The 22,440-nt window shown below is 48.8% G+C and overlaps 9 protein-coding genes across 9 annotated transcripts; 8 read left to right on the top strand and 1 right to left on the bottom strand.

Moving 5' to 3' along the window:
* The first annotated feature begins 57 nt into the window (after window positions 1-57).
* BDV37DRAFT_254826 (DUF1770 domain-containing protein) lies at window positions 58-1,073 on the top strand. Its single transcript, XM_032082675.1, has 3 exons — window positions 58-438; window positions 539-733; window positions 835-1,073. The coding sequence occupies exons 1-3, from the start codon at window positions 130-132 to the stop codon at window positions 880-882; spliced, it is 552 nt and encodes a 183-aa protein (XP_031938807.1). The 5' UTR covers window positions 58-129; the 3' UTR covers window positions 883-1,073.
* Window positions 1,074-1,324: 251 nt separating this feature from the next.
* On the bottom strand, window positions 1,325-3,368 carry BDV37DRAFT_273621 (uncharacterized protein; the record flags this gene model as incomplete). Its single annotated transcript, XM_032085092.1, has 5 exons — window positions 1,325-2,179; window positions 2,230-2,598; window positions 2,651-2,780; window positions 2,907-3,076; window positions 3,177-3,368. 5 exons carry the CDS (start codon window positions 3,366-3,368, stop codon window positions 1,325-1,327), a joined length of 1,716 nt encoding a protein of 571 aa, XP_031938806.1.
* Window positions 3,369-3,611: 243 nt separating this feature from the next.
* BDV37DRAFT_254820 (uncharacterized protein) lies at window positions 3,612-4,481 on the top strand. The gene has a single exon (XM_032082674.1). The coding sequence runs from the start codon at window positions 3,734-3,736 to the stop codon at window positions 4,136-4,138; it is 405 nt and encodes a 134-aa protein (XP_031938805.1). The 5' UTR covers window positions 3,612-3,733; the 3' UTR covers window positions 4,139-4,481.
* A 263-nt stretch (window positions 4,482-4,744) lies between these two features.
* BDV37DRAFT_285638 (60S ribosomal protein uL2) lies at window positions 4,745-5,735 on the top strand (the record flags this gene model as incomplete). Its single annotated transcript, XM_032087769.1, has 4 exons — window positions 4,745-4,793; window positions 4,862-5,353; window positions 5,452-5,537; window positions 5,598-5,735. 4 exons carry the CDS (start codon window positions 4,745-4,747, stop codon window positions 5,733-5,735), a joined length of 765 nt encoding a protein of 254 aa, XP_031938804.1.
* Window positions 5,736-6,514: 779 nt separating this feature from the next.
* On the top strand, window positions 6,515-8,088 carry mpt (putative DNA repair and transcription factor Ada). Its single transcript, XM_032082673.1, has one exon. It carries the CDS (start codon window positions 6,584-6,586, stop codon window positions 7,412-7,414), a length of 831 nt encoding a protein of 276 aa, XP_031938803.1. The 5' UTR covers window positions 6,515-6,583; the 3' UTR covers window positions 7,415-8,088.
* An 828-nt stretch (window positions 8,089-8,916) lies between these two features.
* BDV37DRAFT_254811 (BAR domain protein) lies at window positions 8,917-11,192 on the top strand. Its single transcript, XM_032082672.1, has 5 exons — window positions 8,917-9,323; window positions 9,386-9,553; window positions 9,630-9,745; window positions 9,801-10,081; window positions 10,142-11,192. Exons 1-5 carry the CDS (start codon window positions 9,197-9,199, stop codon window positions 10,728-10,730), a joined length of 1,281 nt encoding a protein of 426 aa, XP_031938802.1. The 5' UTR covers window positions 8,917-9,196; the 3' UTR covers window positions 10,731-11,192.
* Window positions 11,193-12,236: 1,044 nt separating this feature from the next.
* On the top strand, window positions 12,237-16,737 carry BDV37DRAFT_285635 (putative RSC complex subunit (Sth1); the record flags this gene model as incomplete). The annotated part of the gene is made up of 3 exons (XM_032087768.1): window positions 12,237-12,302; window positions 12,432-16,442; window positions 16,498-16,737. The coding sequence occupies 3 exons, from the start codon at window positions 12,237-12,239 to the stop codon at window positions 16,735-16,737; spliced, it is 4,317 nt and encodes a 1,438-aa protein (XP_031938801.1).
* A 580-nt stretch (window positions 16,738-17,317) lies between these two features.
* BDV37DRAFT_180059 (uncharacterized protein) lies at window positions 17,318-19,599 on the top strand. Its single transcript, XM_032079466.1, has 3 exons — window positions 17,318-17,583; window positions 17,656-19,292; window positions 19,360-19,599. Exons 1-2 carry the CDS (start codon window positions 17,522-17,524, stop codon window positions 19,148-19,150), a joined length of 1,557 nt encoding a protein of 518 aa, XP_031938800.1. The 5' UTR covers window positions 17,318-17,521; the 3' UTR covers window positions 19,151-19,292; window positions 19,360-19,599.
* Window positions 19,600-20,889: 1,290 nt separating this feature from the next.
* Window positions 20,890-22,338, top strand: yop1 (putative membrane biogenesis protein (Yop1)). Its single transcript, XM_032079464.1, has 6 exons — window positions 20,890-21,127; window positions 21,376-21,582; window positions 21,653-21,661; window positions 21,786-21,849; window positions 21,934-21,991; window positions 22,060-22,338. The coding sequence occupies exons 1-6, from the start codon at window positions 21,074-21,076 to the stop codon at window positions 22,175-22,177; spliced, it is 510 nt and encodes a 169-aa protein (XP_031938799.1). The 5' UTR covers window positions 20,890-21,073; the 3' UTR covers window positions 22,178-22,338.
* The last annotated feature ends 102 nt before the right edge of the window (window positions 22,339-22,440 follow it).

Genomic DNA, 22,440 nt, shown 5'->3' with positions numbered 1-22,440 from the left:
CGTACTGTACGGAGCGTATTGCATCGCATCAGGGGAGTGCAAGTCCCTGATGTCCGTCTGCAACTCTCCATACTACAAACACCTCTTTTCCTGTTATCATCGCATAACTTACAGCGTTCATCTTCCACAATGACTGATCCAGCCCTAGGAATCGCTGAGGCCATTCAAACGGCCTCTATCAACCCGGAACCATCCCCAAGTCATGACATCAATCCTCCGACCGCATTTTCGGAGAAGAAGCCTGTCGCTGAAGATGCGCTATCCGAGGCTGGCAGCATCCCATCCGACGTCGTGGACCCCCATCGAATGATCAGACCCGCTCCAAGGCGGCATAATCTTCCTCCAATGCCTGATTTGCGCTTCGAACAAAGCTATCTGGCCAGCATACGGGGTGCTGAGACTTGGGGTCGTGTTGCATGGATCACCGTTCGAGATCAGGTATGCCTCCGACCTACTTTTACAATAAATAAAGGGATAAAATAAAATAAAAGCTCTCAAAACAAACACTTAAGGCTCATGCACCTATGTTCTTTTTTAGGTTCTTCTCCCTCTGATCCAAGGTACCCTCTGGACCCTCGCTCTCTCCGGTTGGCGATTCTGGAACCGCAACGCGTCTCTCAGTGGCCAGACATTGGGCAGCAGACTTCGACGATGGTGGTACGAAGTAAATAACTGGAAACTCCCTCCCCTCCCGTCAATGAAGGACCGTAAGCTTGCTGCACAGGCAGAAGACGTGAGTGACCCCCTGCCCTGTTCCTGTTATCTGATCTGATAGTGTAGCTGTGTTCAGCTCGAGTAACGTAACTATTCTGATTGAAGCTGACATTCTCGGAGTTCTTACAGTTCTATAAGACTCAGTTCTCAAACGCCGGTGCCGACTAACTGATTAAAATAAAGTGCGATTTTCCCGGATTTTGGTTGCATTTTAGGAGTTCAGGTTACGGCGTTACGAATATAGATCACTTCGATGGTCTATCTGTATCTTATGTTTCTTAAGCCCACGGGTGCGCACATTCATGCACAGTTGGTTAAACTCTTGTAGACATTTCAATGGAGCTCTTCTCTTAGTAAAAATGTTATCGTAGGACATTCATATAAAGGCCAACCTGCTGTCTAGAAGTCGCTAAAACTCATGACCACGACCTACTTGCAGGCTAGCACGGACTTTTCCTCGGACACTAAACAGACAAATTACCACCACATAAACGCCTTGGGAGACTCCATTGTCTTGCTCGCGTGTACAATAGAACACGAGTGAGAAGATACGCTCCAGCATGAACTCTCTCAATATAGCCGCTCATTCAACGCCCGGGAGTACGTGGCTTCAAATGCTTTGAACCCCCTCGTTTGAACCAGCAGCAGGCGCCGGTTGACAGGGATGTGACCCGGTGCTCATAGTGACCCGAGCAGCTTCAGCACCTCCCTCGGGCTGGCCGTTTGCCTCATTTCGGAGGTCAGTCTTTTGCCCCTGAGGTCCATCCTCCCCTATCGTAGAAACGGTTGGCTTCGTTGCGTCTGATGATGGTATATATTCCGGAGGCGCAGGTTCAATCGCTATTTCCAGTTTATTCCCCACGCTCCCCCCTGATAACATGTCACTAGGACCATTGGGGCTGCTCGGCACCTTCCCCTTACCGTATCTGAGCTGCACAACCAGGCTCGGGTTTTCTCCGTTCACTATCGACTCGTCACCACTCAACTCTTCTTCATCGTCACCTTCGAAATCGTTATCTTCTTCCTCTTCTCCACCCTGCCACTCCTTTCCGCTGGAGTGTCCCTCATCAGATTCATCCAGTTCGTCATCCACGTTGTAGCCGGTATATCCATTTGCTCGGGTAGACCGTGTCCTCTGAGGCCTCCCCGAGTCTTCTGCATCAGCTGGCTCATCACGCTGGCCACTGAGCAAACTTTCCCCATACATTCCTCCTGCGCGCGAACGTATCTGCCTTCCACTAGCGGTAAACCTGGGACCCACAGGTTCTGCGGGTGAAGAAATGCCTGAGGTGTTGCGTGTGGATCGTCGAGTCGAAGGCAAGCCATCGGAAAAGATATCCTCATCATCAGAGTATGTGTACTTCAGTTTCTTCCCACGGGTACGGCCTTCATAAAGAGAAAATCCAGGCTCGGGCCTAGAAAATTGTGCTTTACGCGCAATGCGGTAGTCTCTGCGTTTACGTTTCTTACAACTAATGAGCAAGGGTAAGACGGCAGCGGAGGATCATAACTTACCTCTTCCGAGCCCTCGAAGCGAGGAACTGAATTCTTGATCTTCTCGCTGAGCTTCTTCGAATGCGTGCTTTTCTCCTCATCTAGTTTGTCTGCAACCGCCTTCAACTCGGGGATCGTTCCTGCCACGCTCCACCAAGTGACATTCTTGAGCGCTGGGTTGCTCTCACGGTACAACCTAAAGTGGGTGTCATCTAAGCCTTCGACAAGCCAATATCGACGCTTCAAGCCATCGCGACCCCATGGTTGAACGGAAAGTGGTTGGTTCAGGTCGTCTTCATGTCGTGCTTGCTTGTATGACTCTTTGATCTTTGCTTGAATCGCTTCGGAGGAGGAAAGGGACCAGAGGATCAGCGATTTCAGTAATCGTAACTACAGCGTGTTAGCTATCTAGTGTATTTCATATAAGTTGCGCAGGACGTACGCGTTCTTCTGGGGCCATTCCTGTGAAAGTGCGACCCCCGTGAAGAGGGTTCTTTCCCTGCCAAGCCTTGGGCCACTGGGACACATGGGTTTGGATCGCTTCTTCCAGAGGGCGTGTGTAATGAAGTCGACTGCGCATTCATGATAGCTAGTCAGCCTTTTGTCATTATCCTTGAACATCCTGGTTGTAGATAAAGGGGAGCTCGCATGCGCCCTTCGTAGTGTAGTGGGAACTGCGTGATAGGTGGTATTCATACTCCACGTCCTTCTTCCTGTTTAACACCAGGCCAAGCAATGCACACAGCAATCTCTCAATGTGCTCCCCGGGAGGCGAGTCTGCAACGCCTCTCTCGATGTCTTGTGGTCCGTAATGTGGCGTCGATCGTGGGAAGACATCATGAAAACGCGCGCGGAACATTACAATGAACTTTTAGTTGCGACTAGTCAGCAAACATGGTCACAAGTCCATATACGCGTCATATAAACGTGTAGGATTTTATAGGGTCAGCAATTGATGGATAGCTCACTGCAATGTCCGGGTTATCTGCTAAAACATATTCATGTGGTGGTGAAGGTGCCCGTTTCGGCGGCGGAGATTCTGATTCCTTCTTGAAGTACTTGGTGATGCCCACAGGCTCATCAACTGCCATGGGAGCAGACTCATCATCCGATGGTGGCGCTGATGATAGCGACGAGAGATCCGAGTCAGAAAGTGACATGTTAGACATGTTTGCTGAAGTTGGAAGTGGTTGTGTTGAAGAGGAACGGAGGTGGGCGAGTGCGCGCCGCAAGAAGTTCTACTGCACTACGACTGCCGATTAATGGAGCGCGGCTTTTACGCGCCTGGCCTGTCTGGCGTCATCAATGGCCACCAATATCAAGGTATGCTCACAACCCGATCACAGCAATGTATTCTCTAACATTCAATTTTATTCTGGGCTACATCTAGAGTACTGAACAGGGGATTGAGCATTGATGACCTCATAATGTGAACCTGAGACGCTGTATGAGACAGCGTATGATCATTTCGTAGAAAACATGGAGGACCAAATGACAAATCAGTTTTTTTGAAAGAGAGCTAGCAATGAGCGATCCCATTGAGAACTTGTCATCTAACGTCAGTTTACTCCGTACAGAAGGCTGGACAATGAACACGGCGCTAGCTCCTTACTGTGGCCGGGAGATGCCAAGGATCAAAGCGATTACCATGAGTCACATATCAGATTCATTGATCTGCTCGTTCAATTGCTTTTCTTCCTATGCAGCGGATGCCAGTGTAGGATTGATTCAAGCGACCACTGTTGCAGTGTCTCGGGCGTCATCAGACAACTTTCCGCGTTGTGGTAGCTGTGAACCAAGGCTCTGTGGTACTCCAAATTCGGGAATTGTATTCTTTCCCAACCTCTCAAAGGCTGTTGAGGGGTATATTGCTTTTGTCAACCCATCTCCATGTAGACCTCACTTAATCATGCACGGAGCGGAGCAATGAAGGTCGAAGACCATTAATGCAGTCAAGCAGCAATACTACCCAACAATGTCAATCGATGACAGGAATCCTAACCGGCGTAGATAGAACCATCATCAAAAGACTGTTTCACCACGATATACTCGTAGAGGTAGGTATGTGATTGGCGGAGGTCGTGTATTGCAACACGCCTAGTGGTCACCGAGTGCAGCTAACAGAGTAGCCTAACAAAATCAGATTAAGAAATTGGAGGTCTAGCCTTTGACTGGATTATCGGATTGTTGTACCAGTTGTGCTTATCAAACAAGTCAGCCACCTAGGTGGTCGCATGAACTGTTACTCCGTCAGAATGCTCGGTTGTTCTTAAAGTCCATGGTTAATGTGACGGTTAGCCGCGCCGCCAAACCCACAGCCGCGCGAGAGAGGCGCACGGAGACGCTAGTCCCAGCTCGGTTAGATTAGCGACCGCGCCCTAAAGCCCACACAGCCCTTCCGCCGACGAATTCTCACCACCAACCCGACAAGCCCATCTTCGATTTGAGGTACGAGCACTTGATAAACTCCCACACCGGGTCGCAGGGGTCTTTCTTCTTGTATACTAACCTCCAGGTCTCTATCCAGATAGTCGCCATGGGTCGCGTGATCCGCAACCAGAGGAAGGGTCGTGGATCCATTTTCAGTGAGTGCGACCGCAGAGTTGAGCGAATTCCTGAAGACCAAAATTGCTGATAACAACTTCGCCTCCAGCGGCCAACACCCGTCTCAACAAGACCCCTGCTCAGTTCCGTGTCCTTGACTTCGCTGAGCGCCATGGATACACCCGGGGTGTTGTGAAGGAGATCATCCACGACCCCGGCCGTGGTGCTCCTCTCGCTAAGGTCCAGTTCCGTCACCCTTACAAGTTCAAGCACGTTACCGAGACCTTCATCGCCAACGAGGGCATGTACACTGGCCAGTTCATCTACGCCGGAAAGAACGCCGCCCTGACCGTCGGCAACGTCCTTCCTCTTTCCTCCGTCCCTGAGGGTACCGTCGTCACCAACGTCGAGGAGAAGTCTGGTGACCGTGGTGCTCTTGGTCGTACCTCCGGTAACTACGTTACCGTCATTGGCCACAACCCTGAGGATGGCAAGACCAGAATCAAGCTTCCTAGCGGTGCCAAGAAGGTTGTGAAGAGCACCTCTCGTGGTATGGTCGGTATCGTTGCTGGTGGTGGTCGTACCGACAAGCCTTTGCTCAGTATGTCTTGGATCCTGTTGATTGCCTTGAATTTTCCAAGAAAAAAAAAATAAATAAATTGGGGTAAATGGGAATTGAATACTAATATCACATTACAGAGGCTTCTCGTGCCAAGCACAAGTTCGCTGTCAAGCGCAACTCCTGGCCCAAGACTCGTGGTGTTGCCATGAACCCCGTTGATCACGTAAGGAATCCTTGTCTTCTGCTTGTGAAAAACTTATTCTCTGACCTATCTGTTTTATAGCCTCACGGTGGTGGTAACCACCAGCATATTGGTAAGGCTTCTACCATCTCCCGCTACGCCGCCCACGGTCAAAAAGCCGGTCTTATCGCTGCCCGGAGAACCGGTCTGCTCCGTGGTACCCAGAAGACCAAGGACTAAGGGTTTTATGGTGTGGAGTTTTTTTGTTTGTGACGGGTTCAAAATGCTCTTTTGCTATGAGGCACATGTACTTAGGCGACTGCGGATAACCTACCACGCGTCCTTAGCGAAATAAGGTTGTGGCCAACAATTTCATTGATGATTAAAACAAAAAGAGGGGGCCAGAAATCGAGTCTCTATGTGCATCTCATAGCATTTGCCAAAAACCGATTATGAATACTCGTTAATACCAAAAAATGAAGAATATTTCCTTGTTTGTTCATGGCGGACTGATTTCCTTACTCTGTATATTTTGTTCAGTCCTTGTAGGTTTCATATACCCCCAAGCCTAGTGCTCCGCTTTCTTGAATCTGTCATCTGTTTATCTGAGAGCACTAGGCATGATCCACTTGTTGCGCTTCTACTATGTAGTTCATGTTGTTCCATGATTGCTATGTTCGAGATTCAATTCGGTGCATTTATGGCGTGGTCTTGGCGCTGCTATTACGGGGAAGTGGGCATAATCTATTTATCCATGGGGTAATGAATGATACAGTAAGTCATGCGGTCTCTGCACTCCGGGTTGTATATAAATTCGCATTGGTCTTAAGCACTTGCGTGTCGAATGAGTTTCTCGGTATATCCATACACAGTATGCCGGATGGTTTGTACGCCCGAAGGTTTCTGGAGGCAAAAAAGGATTGATATTAAATTGACCAATCAGCGGCGCCATATGGATGTCACTGGCACTTCAAGTTCATAAACCAAGCGTACCCCCCAGAGAACAGACTTTCTTCGAACAAGTATCCTCCATGAATTGTCTCATCGTCCCATAAACCTATACAAGGGCATATAACTCATCTTACGTGATGAATCAGGAGAATCTACCCCTGGAACTACCTCGTCTGCCCGCCTGTGCCTCGCCGACCCTGTCCGCCACCGCCCGCTGGCAGGCAGTGGTCCGCCGAGATGCCACAGCCGAATCATTTGTGTACGCTGTGTTAACGACCAAGATATATTGCCGGCCATCATGTCCAGCTCGTCTCGCCCGGCGAGCAAATGTCCAATTTTACGACACGCCCTCGCTGGCCGAAAAGGCAGGTTTCAGACCCTGCAAGCGCTGCAAACCACAATCCCTGCGGGCGGGTAATCCTCAGGTTCAAGTGATACAGAGGGCATGTAAAACCATCCAGTCAGAGATAGCGTCCGGCTCCAAACCGACACTGCGGGAACTGGCTAGTCAGGCATGCCTCACGCCAAGTCACTTCCATCGGGTGTTCAAAAAGCTTGTGGGCGTCACGCCCGGGCAATATGCTGTTGCCATTCTCAAAGTCGCCCCTAGGGGCCCCCTGGATGACTGCAGCCAAAATACGAGTATTACGGAATTGAAACCATGCGGTGTTCGTCCTGATGACCATGCGCCATTTTTATCCAGCGGCTTGAAGAGTGACGATGTGTTCGATCCTGGAGATATTATAAACTGGAATGATTTTGACACTTTGATAGCCACGGAAGCTGCGTATGAGGCTGAATTTGATGTACAATTTATGGACTTCATCTCATTACCCAAGGAAGATGCCGTAGGTGCCACTGAGCACTATGGCCAAGATATTGGTGATGCCCTACTGCAACACGAACAAACAAGTCGCCTAGACGGCGGCATTCACCTCACAGGTGTGGAGACTGCCATGCCATCCTGAAATAGTGGCTTGCTTCTTGACAGGCAGGGCTTCATGAGATACTGGATGATCCCTGCATAGGGGGTCCGCTTGGCGCAACCAGGACGGTGGTTAGGCCGTGTTTGTTCTGCTGAATACCTGTCCATTGATCCGTGGAAAAGGAGAAAAACTGAAGTAGGAGGAGAACAGATGTACTAAATAACCTGGATTCAGTATGGGCTAATCGCTCCACTCTCCCAGGGGTCCTCAGGAGTCAGATGGTCAACCTGAAGTAGATGGGTAGAGCTGGGCCACCATGGAGTCAGTGCTTCTGGAGAACTGATATGCTTCGCCGATCATCAACCCCGACCTCTCCATTACAGGTGAATTGCAGGTTGTATTGAAAAGTATGGACTTGGTGTACTGTGTATTGAGATGAAATCTACCCACTCAAATACGGAGTAGTTCGCCTTTTTTTATATCACTTTTGCACCAGGATCTGCAAGAGTATCCCACCGGGGCTTCTAGACTTTTCCTCAGAAAAACATCAAATGGAGTTTCATGTACTCCGTATGGAGAGGGTGGTCTAGTGCTACAGGCTAACACCCTTCAGTTTACATGACTTAAATTGCCGAACGGCCATGCTAATACAGCACATGATAGTACAGACTAGATTTAGTTGTGTAATATTACATCAATTGTTCGATGAAGGTATACAGATGTACCCCTTTTAGACTACTCTAGATATGGTAGTTCTGGAGAAACACCGGCGGGCTAGAGAATCTGCACTGTTCCGAAAATAGTTCAGTGGCAACGTTTGAAGAAGACTGGCAATCTGAGCAGAGAGTTGTGGCATCGCATCCCCACTCCTTGCCCCACAAAAACGCGTGTCACCTGTTGCAGTTGAATCAAACTGGCCTATGAGGCTTCATTGTGTGATACACTCTAGTCGCAGATAATAATAATAGACTTCAAACCATCCATCCAACAGGCTAAGGTTTCAGGTACACCTAACTTTCCTCGCCATATACACAGAACATGAACATTGAAGCTAACAATTGGTGCCAATCATATGGGCAACCGTCCCCACCTTTAATAACAGTAAATAACTACGTAATTTATTAGTAGTTATACAAGAATCACTTACCAAGTTATTTTACCCTCAAGGGTCTAGACATACGAGTACGACGGAACCCGGTGGAGACTGCAAGGTATTGTATGGTAAAGGCAAAGTCAATCCAATGTGATCCATGTGGCGTTTCTGCTCCCTCAAATCCATGTTTTTGTCAATGCCCATGAGTAGCATTGTTGTTCTCTATCAAGGGTAAAAAAAAAAAGTATCTTTGTAATTTGTCGGTGGTAAACTGAAACAAATAGAGGAATTAAAATCGATTAAAACAAAAATAAATTACCGCCATTGAATCATGAGAGTCATAACAAGTAAACAGTACTGTGTAGTAGTAACATTCCATCAGTCTTTAATCCCTGCGCATCCTCTCACCCACTTGGTGTTTCGCATCCTTTCTTTCCCCCTTCCCCTTCCCCCCCCCCCCTTCCCCCTCTGTCTCCCTCCCCCTTTCTTTTACTACAGGCCAAGTCTTTGTACATCGATTGAAATTCGCTATATTCTCTTCACTATTCTCCTCATACATCACCGCGGGGAAGGTCATTTTGAAGGTCGCGTGCCCATCTGCGCTTGGCCGTTCTTTTCCTCTTTCTTTTCTTTCTGCCAATCTGCTGGCCAGATCAATATAGCTTTATCTCCAATTCCTTTTAGCTTCTCTACCAATCGTCTAATTCTATCGCCTACTATACTCGGCCACCATGAACGTCAACAGAAAGTTTGATCGCTTCAAGCAATGGGCGGGAGAGAGGATGGGTGGTGAGGTCAAAACCAATCTCTCGGATGATTTCAAAGCCATGGAGACAGAAATGGGCGTGCGGAACGAGGGTGAGTCCGCCGATATATACTAAAGCTAAAAGGATTCGTTTAATGGCTGACTTTTCGACAAGGTCTTGATCGCCTTCATAAGTCCATGATTGCCTACGTCAAAGCCGTCTCGAAGCGCAGCGAAGGCGATGACAAAGAGAAGACATTGCCCGTCGGTCATTTGGGCACTAGCATGGTCAGCCATGGCGAGGACTATGACGCCAATTCCGAGTACGGCCGTTGCCTGACAAGTATGTTATCACTCGTGACACTTCCTCGATCTCCCGGACATCCACGTGTCTAACTATTATATTTCCTATTGCACAGAGTTCGGACGGACAGAGGAGCGCATTGCTCGCCTCCAGGAGTCGTATATCGCAGAGGCGAACTCAAGCTGGCTTGAGTCCCTGGACCGGTCCTTGGCGCAGATGAAGCAGTACCAGGTAAATTCCTCACAATTACTAGATATCGCCGCGACATGTCTAATATATTATATAGAATGCCCGCAGGAAACTCGACAGCCGGCGGTTGGCTTTTGACACTTCACTGTCCAAAATGCAGAAGGCAAAGAAGGAGGATTTTCGCGCAGAGGAAGAACTTCGAACCCAAAAGGCTAAATATGAGGAGGCCAACGATGATGTATACCGGCGGATGCAGGACATCAAAGAAAGTGAAGTAGAGAGTATTGCAGATTTGGAAACATTTTTGGAAGCGCAATTGAACTACCACGAGAAGTGCAGAGAAGTGCTTCTCCAACTCAAGAATGATTGGCCTGGCCGGTGAGTATCTGTCCATGCAAAAAAACGTCTCCCACAGTTGTGTTAATTATTCTATGACAGGCAATCTCAGATACAAAGCTCGAGTGGCCGGCGCCCTGGCCGTGCCCGTGCTAGCACAGCCCATTCGTATCAGGAGCGCTACGAACCCCTGCATGAGGAACTTAGTAACTCAGCAGATCTGCGCCCCATTATTCGGTCAAACAGGTCTCCGTCCGATGTGGAGGACCCGAGAGAAGTCTATGCCCCAGAGCCTGTACCGCAGAGACCTTTCCTCAATAGGACTTCAACGTTCGAAAGTCCAGCACAATTACGACAGGAACAAGCATACAGCCCAGGTCCTCGACCATATAGAGTGCCTAGCGAGAATTTTATTACCGGCAGGAACAGTGTTCTGACTCGGATGGCCGCCGATCCGTCTGAGGACACCAGCTCGCGATCTGGCACTAGCCCCGATAGAATGTACCAGGGACGGTCTGATTCCCCGGTATCATCATTCGGGGGTGTCACGAGAAGAAGCAGTTCGACTACATTGAACGGGGCTGCGGTACAGAAAAAGGCACCTCCACCCCCTCCACCTTCGCGCGCGAAGAAGCCGCCACCGCCGCCACCGCCTATGAAAAAGCCTATACTCAGTGCTGGCGAGGCATAGGCTCGCCTTACCATTAATCATCCCTAGGATTTCTGGGGGTTTGTGGTGGATAGATCAAAATGGGGTGTCATGGCATTTTTTTTCATCTTGCGAGGCTTTTGAGATCATAGCTACTATCTGCTTGCCTGCGGTGAGTGGCAGTAGATGATCAGTTTACTATTGATGATAGTCATTGGCGTGTAGTAGTATGCGGCAGCATTTGTATTTGTAATCGTGCAGAGATGCTCTCAATATGGTTTTGTTTATATTCAGAATGAACCATGTTCTCCACTGATGCATAAATATCTTCTGCGTATATATAAATTCATCTCGTCGACGTGTCGAAGTTCTAGTATACAGATATGAGCAGGTAACGATTTGATGTAATGGGGGGGTTGAGTCTATGTGGGATCTGATGGAATTAAGAAGGGTGTTATAAATATATCTCTGTTGGTCTCGATATCCATTCACCTCCAAAGACCCGACAACTTGAACCCAGCTTACGTTGAATTCCTCTGGATAGCCGATTAATCTACGAGGTAGGTGCTCGCCCGTGAGCCCGTTTGATGGCCATTCGGTCCAGTTAGGATTGGGCTGTAGTAGATGTGGTTTGGTTAGCATAGAAAGAATCCAAATGCAAGTCTCACTTTATATATATTCTGCCGCAGCCTTAGTACCCTGGAATTGAGCCAAGAAGCCCATTTAGCAAATACCCCAATGGATGACCATCTAGTATGAGCATACGGCCATATTCCCGGATAGAGTTGTTTTATTGCTGGTCTTGCTAATACCTAAGCCATCAGAGATGGCTTGGTTTCAAGGTTGTTGTTAGGGACGTGATGGACTAGTCCAAACTAAGGATAGCTGAAGCTCAAATTAGTAAATAACCGGCGTCTTCCTATTTGCCTCCTCAAAATCCGAATACGACCCGGCGGGATGGATGAGTCAGCACAGCATCACGTGCGGGCGGCACGAAATCTTCTTCCAACGTCTCGCCGCCTACCTCTCCTCGTTACAGGCAAAGGCTGAGCACAGCCAGTTTCCCCGACCAGCACGGAAAGTCGCGAAAGCCCCGTCCCCTCCATCTCCATTTCATCCATACAGGCCTTCCACGCGCCCTTTTCAGCGCGACCCCTCCATTTGGGGTCTCCATCACCCATTTAGCATCGCGTTGGGCCACCCCCCCTTCCCTTATTACTGATTCTTTCCGATCGGTCGCCTACCGCCCTGTATCTTCCCATCCCAAAACATCACGAAACTTGTCGCCAAGGTCCAGATACAGGCCGCTATCAGTCGCATCCATCGATACAAGGCTCCCGCTCCTCCTCCACGTCTATAAATTGGCGCGCTTCATCGCCCTATAGCTGCGAATTATCGTTCACCCTAACTACACTCGTTTTCCACGTGTTCCCCTAGCTGCTTGGTCGCGGATCTTGTCGCATCTAGGTCAACCCCAACGTGTTTACTCCGCCTATGAACAGTAAAACCACGCGCTAAAACATGGCTTCCCTTCAGTCAGCACCAAACATGGCGACTGGGAACATGAGCCTGCCGCCAAATTTGACGCAGCAGCATATTCAAGAGGTTTTTCAGGTACGTCGCCTGGTCAATTCTTCGCTCTAGGCTCCCACGCCCTACTTATCGTTTTGTTTCCTTCTTTCCTCTCCCTTGTCAATTGTTTGGCAATGCCACCTTCAATTGATTTCTCTGACATTCGCATAGAAGTACAAGCAGATGCAAGAGCAAGGTGTCCGCCATGATGACCCCGAGTTCCTGAAAGCCCAGCACCTTCTCTCGGCCGTTCAGCGACAGCAGTTCTTCCAGAAGCAAAGACAAGTTGCACAACAGCAGCTTCAGGCACAACAGCGTCAACAAATGAATGGCACCGGTCCTGACTCTGCCGCCATCAATGGTGTGAATGGTAAGCCCGCCGCTTTTAAGTCTTTCTCCGTGCACTGGCTAGATTCCTTGTCTAACCGTGTCATTGGCAACCCAGGTCGAACGAACTCAGTGTCTTCCGGTACTAGCGCCGTTCAGGATGGCACTTCCACCCAAGCAGGTAGTCAGCAGCAAGCTCTAGGGCAGGCTGCCTCTCAGAAAGGAGCACCTGTTGCTAGTGGTAGTTTTTCGGCTGAGCAGCTGGCCACGCTTAGAAATCAGATTGTCGCTTTCAAGTGGCTGTCAAAGAATCTCTCAATCCCAGCTCGTGTTCAGGAACAACTGTTCGCATCTAAGAAACAGCAAACCCCCGCGCCCTCAGATAATGTGACGGCAGCAGAGAGCGTCATAGAAAGCGTATCTCAAAACAAGACCGAACAGCTTGCTAGTACGACGGAAGCTCCCCCCCAATCTAAAGATTTCTATGAAACTTTTCAATCGCCCTATGATTCAGTTCCCAAAACCATCAGCTTTTCCGACCACGCCTCTCGCGCATATCGTACGCGCATCCCTGCCTTGATGCCACCTGGTATTGATTTGGAACAGGTGCGCGAGGAAAGAGAGCTGGTTCTGTATAATAAGATCAACGCCCGGAAAGCGGAATTGGCTGAGCTGCCTGCTAATATAGGCGTATGGGATACAAGCCGGAGCGATACCCCAACAGGTGATGACTCGTTGAAGTTGAAGGCCCTCATTGAATACAAGATGCTCAATCTCCTTCCTAAGCAACGGATGTTCCGAAAACAAATACAGAACGAGATGTTTCACTTCGATAATCTAGGAATGACCGCAAACCGCTCTAATCATCGCCGTATGAAGAAGCAGTCATTGCGTGAGGCTAGAATTACTGAGAAGTTAGAGAAACAACAGCGTGATGCCCGTGAGACCAGAGAGAAGAGGAAGCAATACGATCAACTCCAAGCCATCCTTAACCACGGCGCTGAGCTCCAGAATGCTGCAAATCAGCAGCGTACCCGTATGCAGAAACTGGGTCGTATGATGCTTCAACACCACCAGCACATGGAACGTGAGGAGCAGAAGCGTGTCGAGCGTACTGCTAAGCAACGTCTCCAGGCCCTTAAGGCTAACGATGAGGAGACGTACTTGAAACTTTTGGGACAGGCCAAAGATTCACGTATCTCTCACCTGCTCAAACAGACTGACAACTTCCTTAAACAGCTTGCCGCTTCGGTTAGAGAGCAGCAACGTAGCCTGGCCGAACGATACGGCGAGGATGATCAGTTCTACGATGAAGAAGAAGAGGAGGAAGAAGACGTTGGGTCCGGAACTGACGACGAAACTGGCGGAAGACGCAAGATTGATTACTATGCTGTCGCCCATAGAATTAAAGAAGCTGTCACCGAGCAGCCTACTATCCTTGTTGGTGGCACACTCAAGGAATATCAGATGAAGGGACTGCAATGGATGATCTCACTTTATAACAACAACCTCAATGGTATTCTGGCAGACGAGATGGGTCTTGGAAAGACCATTCAGACCATTAGTTTGATCACGTACATCATTGAAAAGAAGAAGAACAATGGCCCGTTCCTTGTCATTGTGCCTCTCAGTACTCTCACCAATTGGAATTTGGAATTCGAGAAATGGGCCCCGTCCGTCGCGAGAGTTGTCTATAAGGGCCCCCCGAACGCGCGTAAGCAGCAGCAGCAGCAGATTCGCTGGGGTAACTTCCAGGTTTTATTGACTACCTACGAATACATTATCAAGGATCGACCAATTTTGAGCAAGGTCAAGTGGAACCACATGATCGTCGATGAGGGCCACCGCATGAAAAACACGCAGTCAAAGCTGAGCAGCACTCTCTCACAGTACTACACCAGCCGGTATCGTTTGATTCTGACCGGTACTCCCTTGCAAAACAATTTGCCAGAATTGTGGGCACTTCTGAATTTCGTTCTGCCAAACATCTTCAAATCTGTGAAATCGTTCGATGAGTGGTTTAATACTCCATTCGCCAACACTGGAGGCCAGGATCGAATGGAGTTGTCCGAAGAAGAACAGTTGCTGGTCATCCGCCGCCTGCACAAGGTTCTTCGTCCCTTCTTGCTTAGACGTCTCAAGAAGGATGTTGAGAAAGATCTACCAGATAAACAAGAAAGGGTCATCAAGTGCCGTTTCTCTGCCTTGCAGGCCAAGCTCTACAAGCAGCTTGTCACGCATAACAAGATGGCTGTTAGCGATGGAAAGGGAGGCAAGACTGGCATGCGCGGTCTCAGCAACATGTTGATGCAGCTGAGGAAACTTTGCAACCATCCTTTCGTCTTTGAGCCTGTAGAAGATCAAATGAACCCTGGGCGCGGGACCAATGATCTACTTTGGCGTACCTCAGGTAAATTCGAACTACTGGACAGAATCCTGCCCAAGTTTCGGGCCACTGGTCACCGCGTCTTGATGTTCTTCCAGATGACTCAGATCATGAACATTATGGAGGATTTCTTGCGCCTTCGTGGAATGAAGTATCTCCGCCTTGACGGTTCCACTAAGTCTGACGACCGCTCCGATCTCCTGAAACTATTCAACGCAGAGAATTCGGAGTACTTCTGCTTCCTGCTCTCCACACGTGCGGGTGGTCTCGGTCTTAACCTTCAGTCTGCAGACACTGTCATCATATTCGATTCAGACTGGAACCCCCACCAAGATCTGCAAGCTCAAGATCGTGCGCATCGTATTGGTCAAAAGAATGAAGTTCGTATCCTTCGTTTGATTAGTTCCAATTCCGTGGAAGAGAAGATTCTTGAACGTGCACAGTTCAAGCTCGACATGGATGGCAAGGTCATTCAGGCAGGAAAGTTCGACAACAAGTCTACTAATGAAGAACGAGAAGCCTTACTGCGGACGCTCCTCGAAACTGCCGAGGCCGCTGATCAGATCAATGAACAGGAGGAAATGGATGATGATGATTTGAATGATATCATGGCACGATCTGATGACGAGCTGATTGTATTCCAGCGCCTCGACAAGGAGCGACCAACAATAGATCCTTACGGACCTGGTCACCCGCTTCCACGCTTGATGGGAGAGGATGAACTTCCAGACATTTATGTCTCTGAAGAGAACCCTGTTACGGATGAGGTCGAGGTTGAGATGGCTGGTCGTGGCGCACGTGAGCGCAAGGTTACTCGGTACGACGATGGTCTCACTGAGGAGCAATGGCTCATGGCTGTGGATGCCGACGATGACACAATTGAAGATGCCATCGCTAGAAAGGAGGCCAGAGTTGAGCGTCGTCGTGTCAACAAGGAACGACGTCAACGGAAGGTGGTTGGTGATTCTTCGCCTGAACCGTCTCGTGAAAGCTCTGAAACACCACAGCCTAAGAAACGCGGTCGCAGAGGTCCTGCGCCGAAACGCAAGGCAGAAGAGCTTGTGGAAGAGACTCCTCAGCCGAAGCGTAAGAGGGGTAGACAGGCTAAGCCTGTGGAGACCTTGAACCCAGAGGATCGTGCTACACTGCAACGCATACTCAACAATACATATCAAGCGTTGATGGACATGGAGCAAGAGTTACCAGCAGATTCTTCCGATAGCGAAGATGGCCCAGTGACCCGGTCTATAATTGAGCCATTCATGAAGCCACCCCCGAAGTCGCAATATCCCGACTACTACATGATCATCCAGAACCCGATTGCTATGGAAATGATTCGAAAGAAGATTAACCGTGACGAATACCAGAATTTGAAGGACTTCAGGAATGATATCCATCTCCTTTGTCAAAATGCTCGAACTTATAATGAAGATGGCAGCATCCTGTTCCAAGATGCCAATGATATCGAGGTAGGTCGCCGCTGTTGATAGGTTATATGAATGGACTAGTACTGACGTTGAGTAGGCAAAATGCCTGAGTGAACTGAAGAGAGAGACCGAGGGCTACCCGCAATTTGCCAACTATGACGACCAGGGAGCGCCTGCTGGTCATGATCAGTCTCTCGCGGCAACCCCCAGCGTCGAAACTCCTAGCGCTGTCACAACCCCCGGCCAACCGAAGCTAAAGCTTACATTCAACAGTGGTAACCGGGACAGTACAGGAGCCACCAACGGAACTCCACAGGCTGGAATAACTGAGGAGTGACCTTTGCATAAACCTTCGTCCTGGCTTGCTTGACTCTGTTCATTACGTACGGGGGAAATCCTTCCCCCCCCCCCCAACGCACTTTGCTGTTTTGATCTTTTCTTGACATGTACCCATCCGGCTTTGGACGGCGTTATGTGACTTGGTGATGGATGATGGTTGATGGCGCATGCTCTGCTCTATTGAAGACGAGCGTTTGATTTCATTTATGGTTTTCTTTTCGTTTATTCTTGCATTTAACCTCACCTTCTCCTGTGTATTCAGTGTCGATAAACTGATCCGATACAGATTTTGTCTTCTCACTTTTTGTTGTTGTCTATTACCTTTGCCTATCGTGCCGGGATGTTATCACCTTCCCATCACTAGAGAGACTTGACTTCCCCTTTCAAAATTTGTCTCAGATGATGATGAGAGGCTGTAATTGGATTCTTTTTTTTCACTTTTTTTTTTCTCACCTTTCATGTTTGTGTTTTTTTATCCTACCAGAGGCCATGGTAGTCGTACATCTACATATAGTTGTACTAATGGGCAATCGAATGTATCGTACTGGAATGAAAAGAGTGCGCGAAATGTAACAACGAAGTTGAATGCCATTATTAATACTGTGGTATGGACCAGCATGTGCAGCCCCGACCGACATCGGGAGTGACCAACCCTAAATTTTATAGTGGCACAGCCATGCATTAGTCCCAGTCTATAAACAGCTACATTGAAATCCGCCCCCCTTTCAACCTATGACTTCAGTTCCCGAGCCCTCCACCTGAACTGCTGTCCTCTCAACACTATGACAATGCAGAATAAAAAAACAAAAGCATCCAGGTCAAGAACAGGGTGCCAAACTTGCAAGTTGGTTTCTCTCAACCGAAGAGGGCATATGTCCGTTGCATCCACGTTCATACACCACTGACCGTACCCCAGGATACGGCATGTCAAGTGCGGCGAGGAGAAGCCGGAATGCCTCCATTGTAAGAACTCTGGCCGGAAATGTGACGGTTACAACATTTCTCCCCCGTACCAATTATCCACGAAAGTGGTACATCGTCAATCGCGACCCGCCTGGTCAATGGTGAGTCCTGACCATCGCCTGATCCTCCGTCCGGGAACCAGGGAAGAGCGACAGTATGTAGATTTGTTCTGCTCGCAGACGTCACAGGCTCTTTCTGGCTTCTTCAGCCCTCAGCTTTGGAATTTTCAACTACCACAGCTCAGCCAGTCCGAACCGACTATTAGACATGCCATTACTGCACTTAGTGCTGCCCATGAGCGGGCCATCTTGAATCCTTCAGCGGCAAACGCGGCAGTTACGGAGCAATTCGTACTCCAGCAGTACAATAAATCCATTCAATATCTAATGAAGCACCTCACCACACCAAAATCCCAGTCGGTTGACTTGTTGCTGATCACTTGTGGTCTATTTGTATGCCTAGAAATTGTGCGGGGGAACAATAAACAGGCGTTGAACCACCTAGCAGCAGGGGCGACCATTCTCCATAAACGGGGGCATTTTGCCAATGCAACTCCCCAGTCCAGGGATATTGACAGGGAACTATCCCACTTATTCTTTCGGTTAAATATGCAGCTGTCTCTCTTTGGGCGGCCATTAGCCCCGCTGACCATTGGCCATAAAGGCACACTGCCACCTTCCACAGAGGGAAACATCTCGTTCACCACCATTGAAGAAGCCAGACTCTGCCTGGACGGACTAATGAATAAAACCTTGAGATTCGTGCGTCTAAGTCTTCAAAACCCAACACCAAGTGCCATTACAAGAATGCAACAGAGACAGAAACAGCAAGATATAAAGGAGGAGTTCGATGCTTGGACGATGGCACTAAACAAGATGATGGCGCGGAAGGGGAACTCCAAAACCTTGGATAGGCGTGGCCCCCTTACACTCCAACTCCATCATCGAGTCTCATTGATATGGCTGCGAGCTTGTTTCGCAACAGATCAGATGGTCTTCGACAACTTCCGCTCAGATTTCGAAGCAATCACCCGTCTTGCGGAGGAAGTAGTTCGCCTGGGCCCTGATCAGGAAAAGCCCTCTCCCGCGAATGGATTTTTCCTTGAATCTGGGATTACCGCCCCATTGTGGTTCACAGCGGTGAAGTGTCGTGATCCCATCATTCGACGGAAAGCCATACAGATTTTATCAGATTATCGTAGAAGGGAGGGGATGTGGGACATGGGGATCTTTTTCAAAGTAGCCGAGTTGGTCCTGGAATCAGAAGAGGCCGAGCTATCCTCTTTGCCCATTGAGAAAAGAATACCTGAAGACCGGCAACGCGTATACGATCCGATACTGCCAGAGGAGATTGTGGCGAGCCCGTGTCAGGTTATACTACTGTCGAAACCCCATGGGGTGGACGGAGGTTGGCACAAACGGACCACATACATTAGTTGGGAGTCATGAAAAGGGCCAGTCCTGCTTGACAAGAGGCGAACAAACCAGACGCAACACGATGCGCTTAGTGTTAAATACCGAGCACTGCTGGCTCATTATACCAAGCACCAAGTAAGCACCACCGAGTCGTAGGGTTGTGGTAGGAGAAGCGGTAAGACCATCTACCTGCAATGCTTGCATACTTCGTTATCGAGTTGCGGACGCCAATTCGATCACAGATCCTCAGTTGGTTGGCGACTATGTATAGTTCGCTCTTCATATCCTTCCTACCCTGCAGGTGACTGCCCGACCAGTCCTTGACGATCCACAATTCACTGCAGCCAAAGATAGATTTCATATACGCTTCACTAAGGATATTCTCTTTGTCATTGGATCCTAAGACCCAGTGCTTAAAGATTATATGATCTCACTGGCTCTCCAGATATTCCCAGTTGAAAATCCGACCTCATTATTCCAGTTCTACCATACTTCACCATTGAATACAAAAAGCTATGGCCAGTATAAGAATAGCCGATGAATATACCATGTTCTGTACCAGCGATATCCTGCCTTCCGGTTCATCATTCCATCCATGGGACAGAAACCGTACGTATCTAAGTAACATCCAATACTGCCGACATCAGATCTGCACAAGGAAACTCCAGAAGCTCTCGCTGCGGTCATCTGGTTCTTCAGCACAACGTAAACCGATCACTTGTAAGTGGCGGTCGCATCTGTTCGTCCGAAAGTAAGGATATAACTGCCGTTGGTCGTACGGAGTTCAACAACACCCCTTTCCCTCTGTTTTTGACAAAATAACCACTGAAATCTACCTCTCATACTTCAGCCCTAGCTTATCCATGGGTGTGGCTTTGCTCCCTGATGAGCAAGTTCAACAGCTCCGTTATTATTATCACACACGACGACATAGGCCTGAAAGTTGTGCGATAGCTCATTGCAGCTTGCGGTCTGACGGAGTCGACCGATGCTCGCATTTGTTTGCTTCCTACAGAACTATAGACTTTAAAGCGGATTTCTTTCCGTGCCATTATTCCGAGTTCTCACACAGGGATCCTCGCGAGGAAATGGACCCTTTAGCCAGTCATGTGCGTGTGTGCGTGTGTGTGACTCGAATGGCCGGTAGATGGCATTTACAGGAGCCTTGGTCTGGACTTTGTGAAGTCAGTGATACAGACACAGTGGCCACCGTGTCTTTCTGGGTGTCTCTTCTCAGAGTTTGAGTTTACGCTCGATGAATGTTAGGAGATTTGAGTTCCTTGAAATATGCTTGCTGATGGGCGTGCGCTTCCATCCTGAAAAGGTCGTGTATACGCTCCACCCATAAACCAGTGCAGCTGAAGAACGGCACCAGGAAAGCACAGCAATAGTTCAAAGTCATGCGGAGGAGAAACTGGAACATTCTACCTGTTTACGACTCCGTTAGGGCTTTTTGTAATGCTTATCTCGCGCCGAAGGCAACAGCCTGAGGCTGTCGGTATTAGTCATCGCAAATGTACAGTGTGACAAGACAATACAATACAGGTACAGTACCGAGGTGTAATACCAACACGATGAGAAGATTGCTTCTGAGAAGCCCTTTACGATGCAGGTGCAAATGTGCAGTTAAGGCATTAGCAGAACCTTACTTGTGCACGATTGCTAAAATCGAGGAGCCTAGATGAAACCCTAGTGGCTTAGCCTGGTCACGTCATTCGTGTATCGGAAGCAATCCTCCAGTTTTCTCAACGTCATGACCAATCACGTGACACAACGCACCGTCGTCATGGCGGTCATTGCGCTCCGTAACCGCCAGATCGTCCTTTCGCAGTCTCACTTCCTCAGCTTGATAACGACCCGTCTTTTCTCTTCTTCAACCTTTCCGTCAGCCTCCATCCCACCCCGAGAGTAAGCCTCAATCGACGAACCAGTCCAACCCTTTCAAACCAAGCAAAAATGGCTACCTTCCAGGATCGTGCCCAGCACGCTATTGCTCAGCTTGACAAGGAGGTGAGTCCTTGTTTGTGCGTGTTGATATTCGGATGAGAGAAATGCGTTGGCATTGATTGCTTGTGTCGGGAGTCAACGATGACTTTGTGTTGATATTTTTGACTGGAGACTTCTTCGACTAAATATATCTGGTGGAACTGGCGGGAATTGACCATTACTTGTTTTCATATTTTATTTTATTTTTTTCTTTTGTATTCGGATCGAGGAAGGCTAATCAAAACATTTCTTGTGTGTGTGTGTTTCCACAGCTCTCCAAGTACCCTGTCCTCAACAACCTTGAGCGTCAGACCTCCGTCCCCAAGGTCTACGTGATCCTGGGCCTGGTCGGTGTTTACACCTTCCTGGTTTTCTTCAACATCGCCGGTGAATTCCTTGTTAACCTGGCTGGCTTCATCATCCCTGGCTACTACTCTCTCAACGCATTGTTCACCGCTGGCAAGGCCGATGACACACAGGTACGTTTTTTACTCCTCACCCGACCCTAGACGCTGATCGAATATGCTGACTCTTTCGTGATTCCCGTAGTGGTTGACGGTATGTTCTTGTGATCTTGTTCTCCCTGTGATCTATACCGCTTTGTACCTAGGCCATGTCCCGAGCACGTGACAGGTTTCCCTCTATGAATCGGTGTGACTGATTTGACATGTGAAACTGATAGTACTGGGTTGTTTACGCCTTCTTCACCGTCATTGAGAGTGCTGTCTATGCTCCTTACTGGTTCCGTAAGTAGTACCCTTTTGTTGTTCTTCGGTTACGGTGGCTTTCGCAACTGTTGGGAACAATGTGCTGATCTGCGATTTAACTAGCCTTCTACTACATCTTCAAGTTCGGCCTCGTTCTCTGGATGGCTCTCCCCCAGACCAAGTAAGCTTCCTTATTATGATTTTCTTCTATGAACACGATTATGAACATGGGCTGACCCAACTTTCCAGCGGTGCCCAAGTCGTCTTCCACTCTTTCATTCAGCCCGTCTTTGGCCGCTTCTTCGCTGGCGGAAACACCTCGGCCAACCTCCGCGCCCAGGCTGATGCTGCTACCAAGGCCCAGTAAACTGACCGTGCAAGGTGATACGGCATTCGCGGCGTGTTCTGCGTTGCCATGAGCCAGGTCGGTCTCGGTGTTTTGGTACTTGAAAATAAAGAAACCAGTGAAGATTCGCTGGCAAGGAAAAGTGTCAGGTGAGAAGGCACTTCGACCTGAGTCAGACGGTTTTGGGTCATTCTAGCTGTCTTGGTATTTTGTCATGATTAGTAGAATTGCTTGCTTTGTTTGGCGTGGTAGGTGAGACGCGGGGTACCATGCCCTCTTTCCAC

The sequence above is a fragment of the Aspergillus pseudonomiae genome, assembly GCF_009193645.1.
Source record: "Aspergillus pseudonomiae strain CBS 119388 unplaced genomic scaffold BDV37scaffold_63, whole genome shotgun sequence".
Lineage (NCBI taxonomy): Eukaryota > Fungi > Ascomycota > Eurotiomycetes > Eurotiales > Aspergillaceae > Aspergillus > Aspergillus pseudonomiae.
This window is presented reverse-complemented; position numbering and strand designations above follow the sequence as displayed.

Excerpts from the sequence above, each read along its gene's own strand:
- BDV37DRAFT_254826 (XM_032082675.1), top strand. The coding sequence starts at position 130 with ATGACTGATCCAGCCCTAGGAATCGCTGAGGCCATTCAAACGGCCTCT. Across the intron at positions 439-538 it reads GGATCACCGTTCGAGATCAG|GTTCTTCTCCCTCTGATCCA; the intron begins GTATGCCTCCGA and ends GTTCTTTTTTAG. Across the intron at positions 734-834 it reads TTGCTGCACAGGCAGAAGAC|TTCTTACAGTTCTATAAGAC; the intron begins GTGAGTGACCCC and ends ACATTCTCGGAG.
- BDV37DRAFT_254820 (XM_032082674.1), top strand. The coding sequence starts at position 3,734 with ATGAGCGATCCCATTGAGAACTTGTCATCTAACGTCAGTTTACTCCGT.
- mpt (XM_032082673.1), top strand. The coding sequence starts at position 6,584 with ATGAATCAGGAGAATCTACCCCTGGAACTACCTCGTCTGCCCGCCTGT.
- BDV37DRAFT_254811 (XM_032082672.1), top strand. The coding sequence starts at position 9,197 with ATGAACGTCAACAGAAAGTTTGATCGCTTCAAGCAATGGGCGGGAGAG. Across the intron at positions 9,324-9,385 it reads AATGGGCGTGCGGAACGAGG|GTCTTGATCGCCTTCATAAG; the intron begins GTGAGTCCGCCG and ends CTTTTCGACAAG. Across the intron at positions 9,746-9,800 it reads CGCAGATGAAGCAGTACCAG|AATGCCCGCAGGAAACTCGA; the intron begins GTAAATTCCTCA and ends TATATTATATAG.
- BDV37DRAFT_180059 (XM_032079466.1), top strand. The coding sequence starts at position 17,522 with ATGACAATGCAGAATAAAAAAACAAAAGCATCCAGGTCAAGAACAGGG. Across the intron at positions 17,584-17,655 it reads ACAGGGTGCCAAACTTGCAA|GATACGGCATGTCAAGTGCG; the intron begins GTTGGTTTCTCT and ends ACCGTACCCCAG.
- yop1 (XM_032079464.1), top strand. The coding sequence starts at position 21,074 with ATGGCTACCTTCCAGGATCGTGCCCAGCACGCTATTGCTCAGCTTGAC. Across the intron at positions 21,850-21,933 it reads CTATGCTCCTTACTGGTTCC|CCTTCTACTACATCTTCAAG; the intron begins GTAAGTAGTACC and ends CGATTTAACTAG. Across the intron at positions 21,992-22,059 it reads ATGGCTCTCCCCCAGACCAA|CGGTGCCCAAGTCGTCTTCC; the intron begins GTAAGCTTCCTT and ends CCAACTTTCCAG.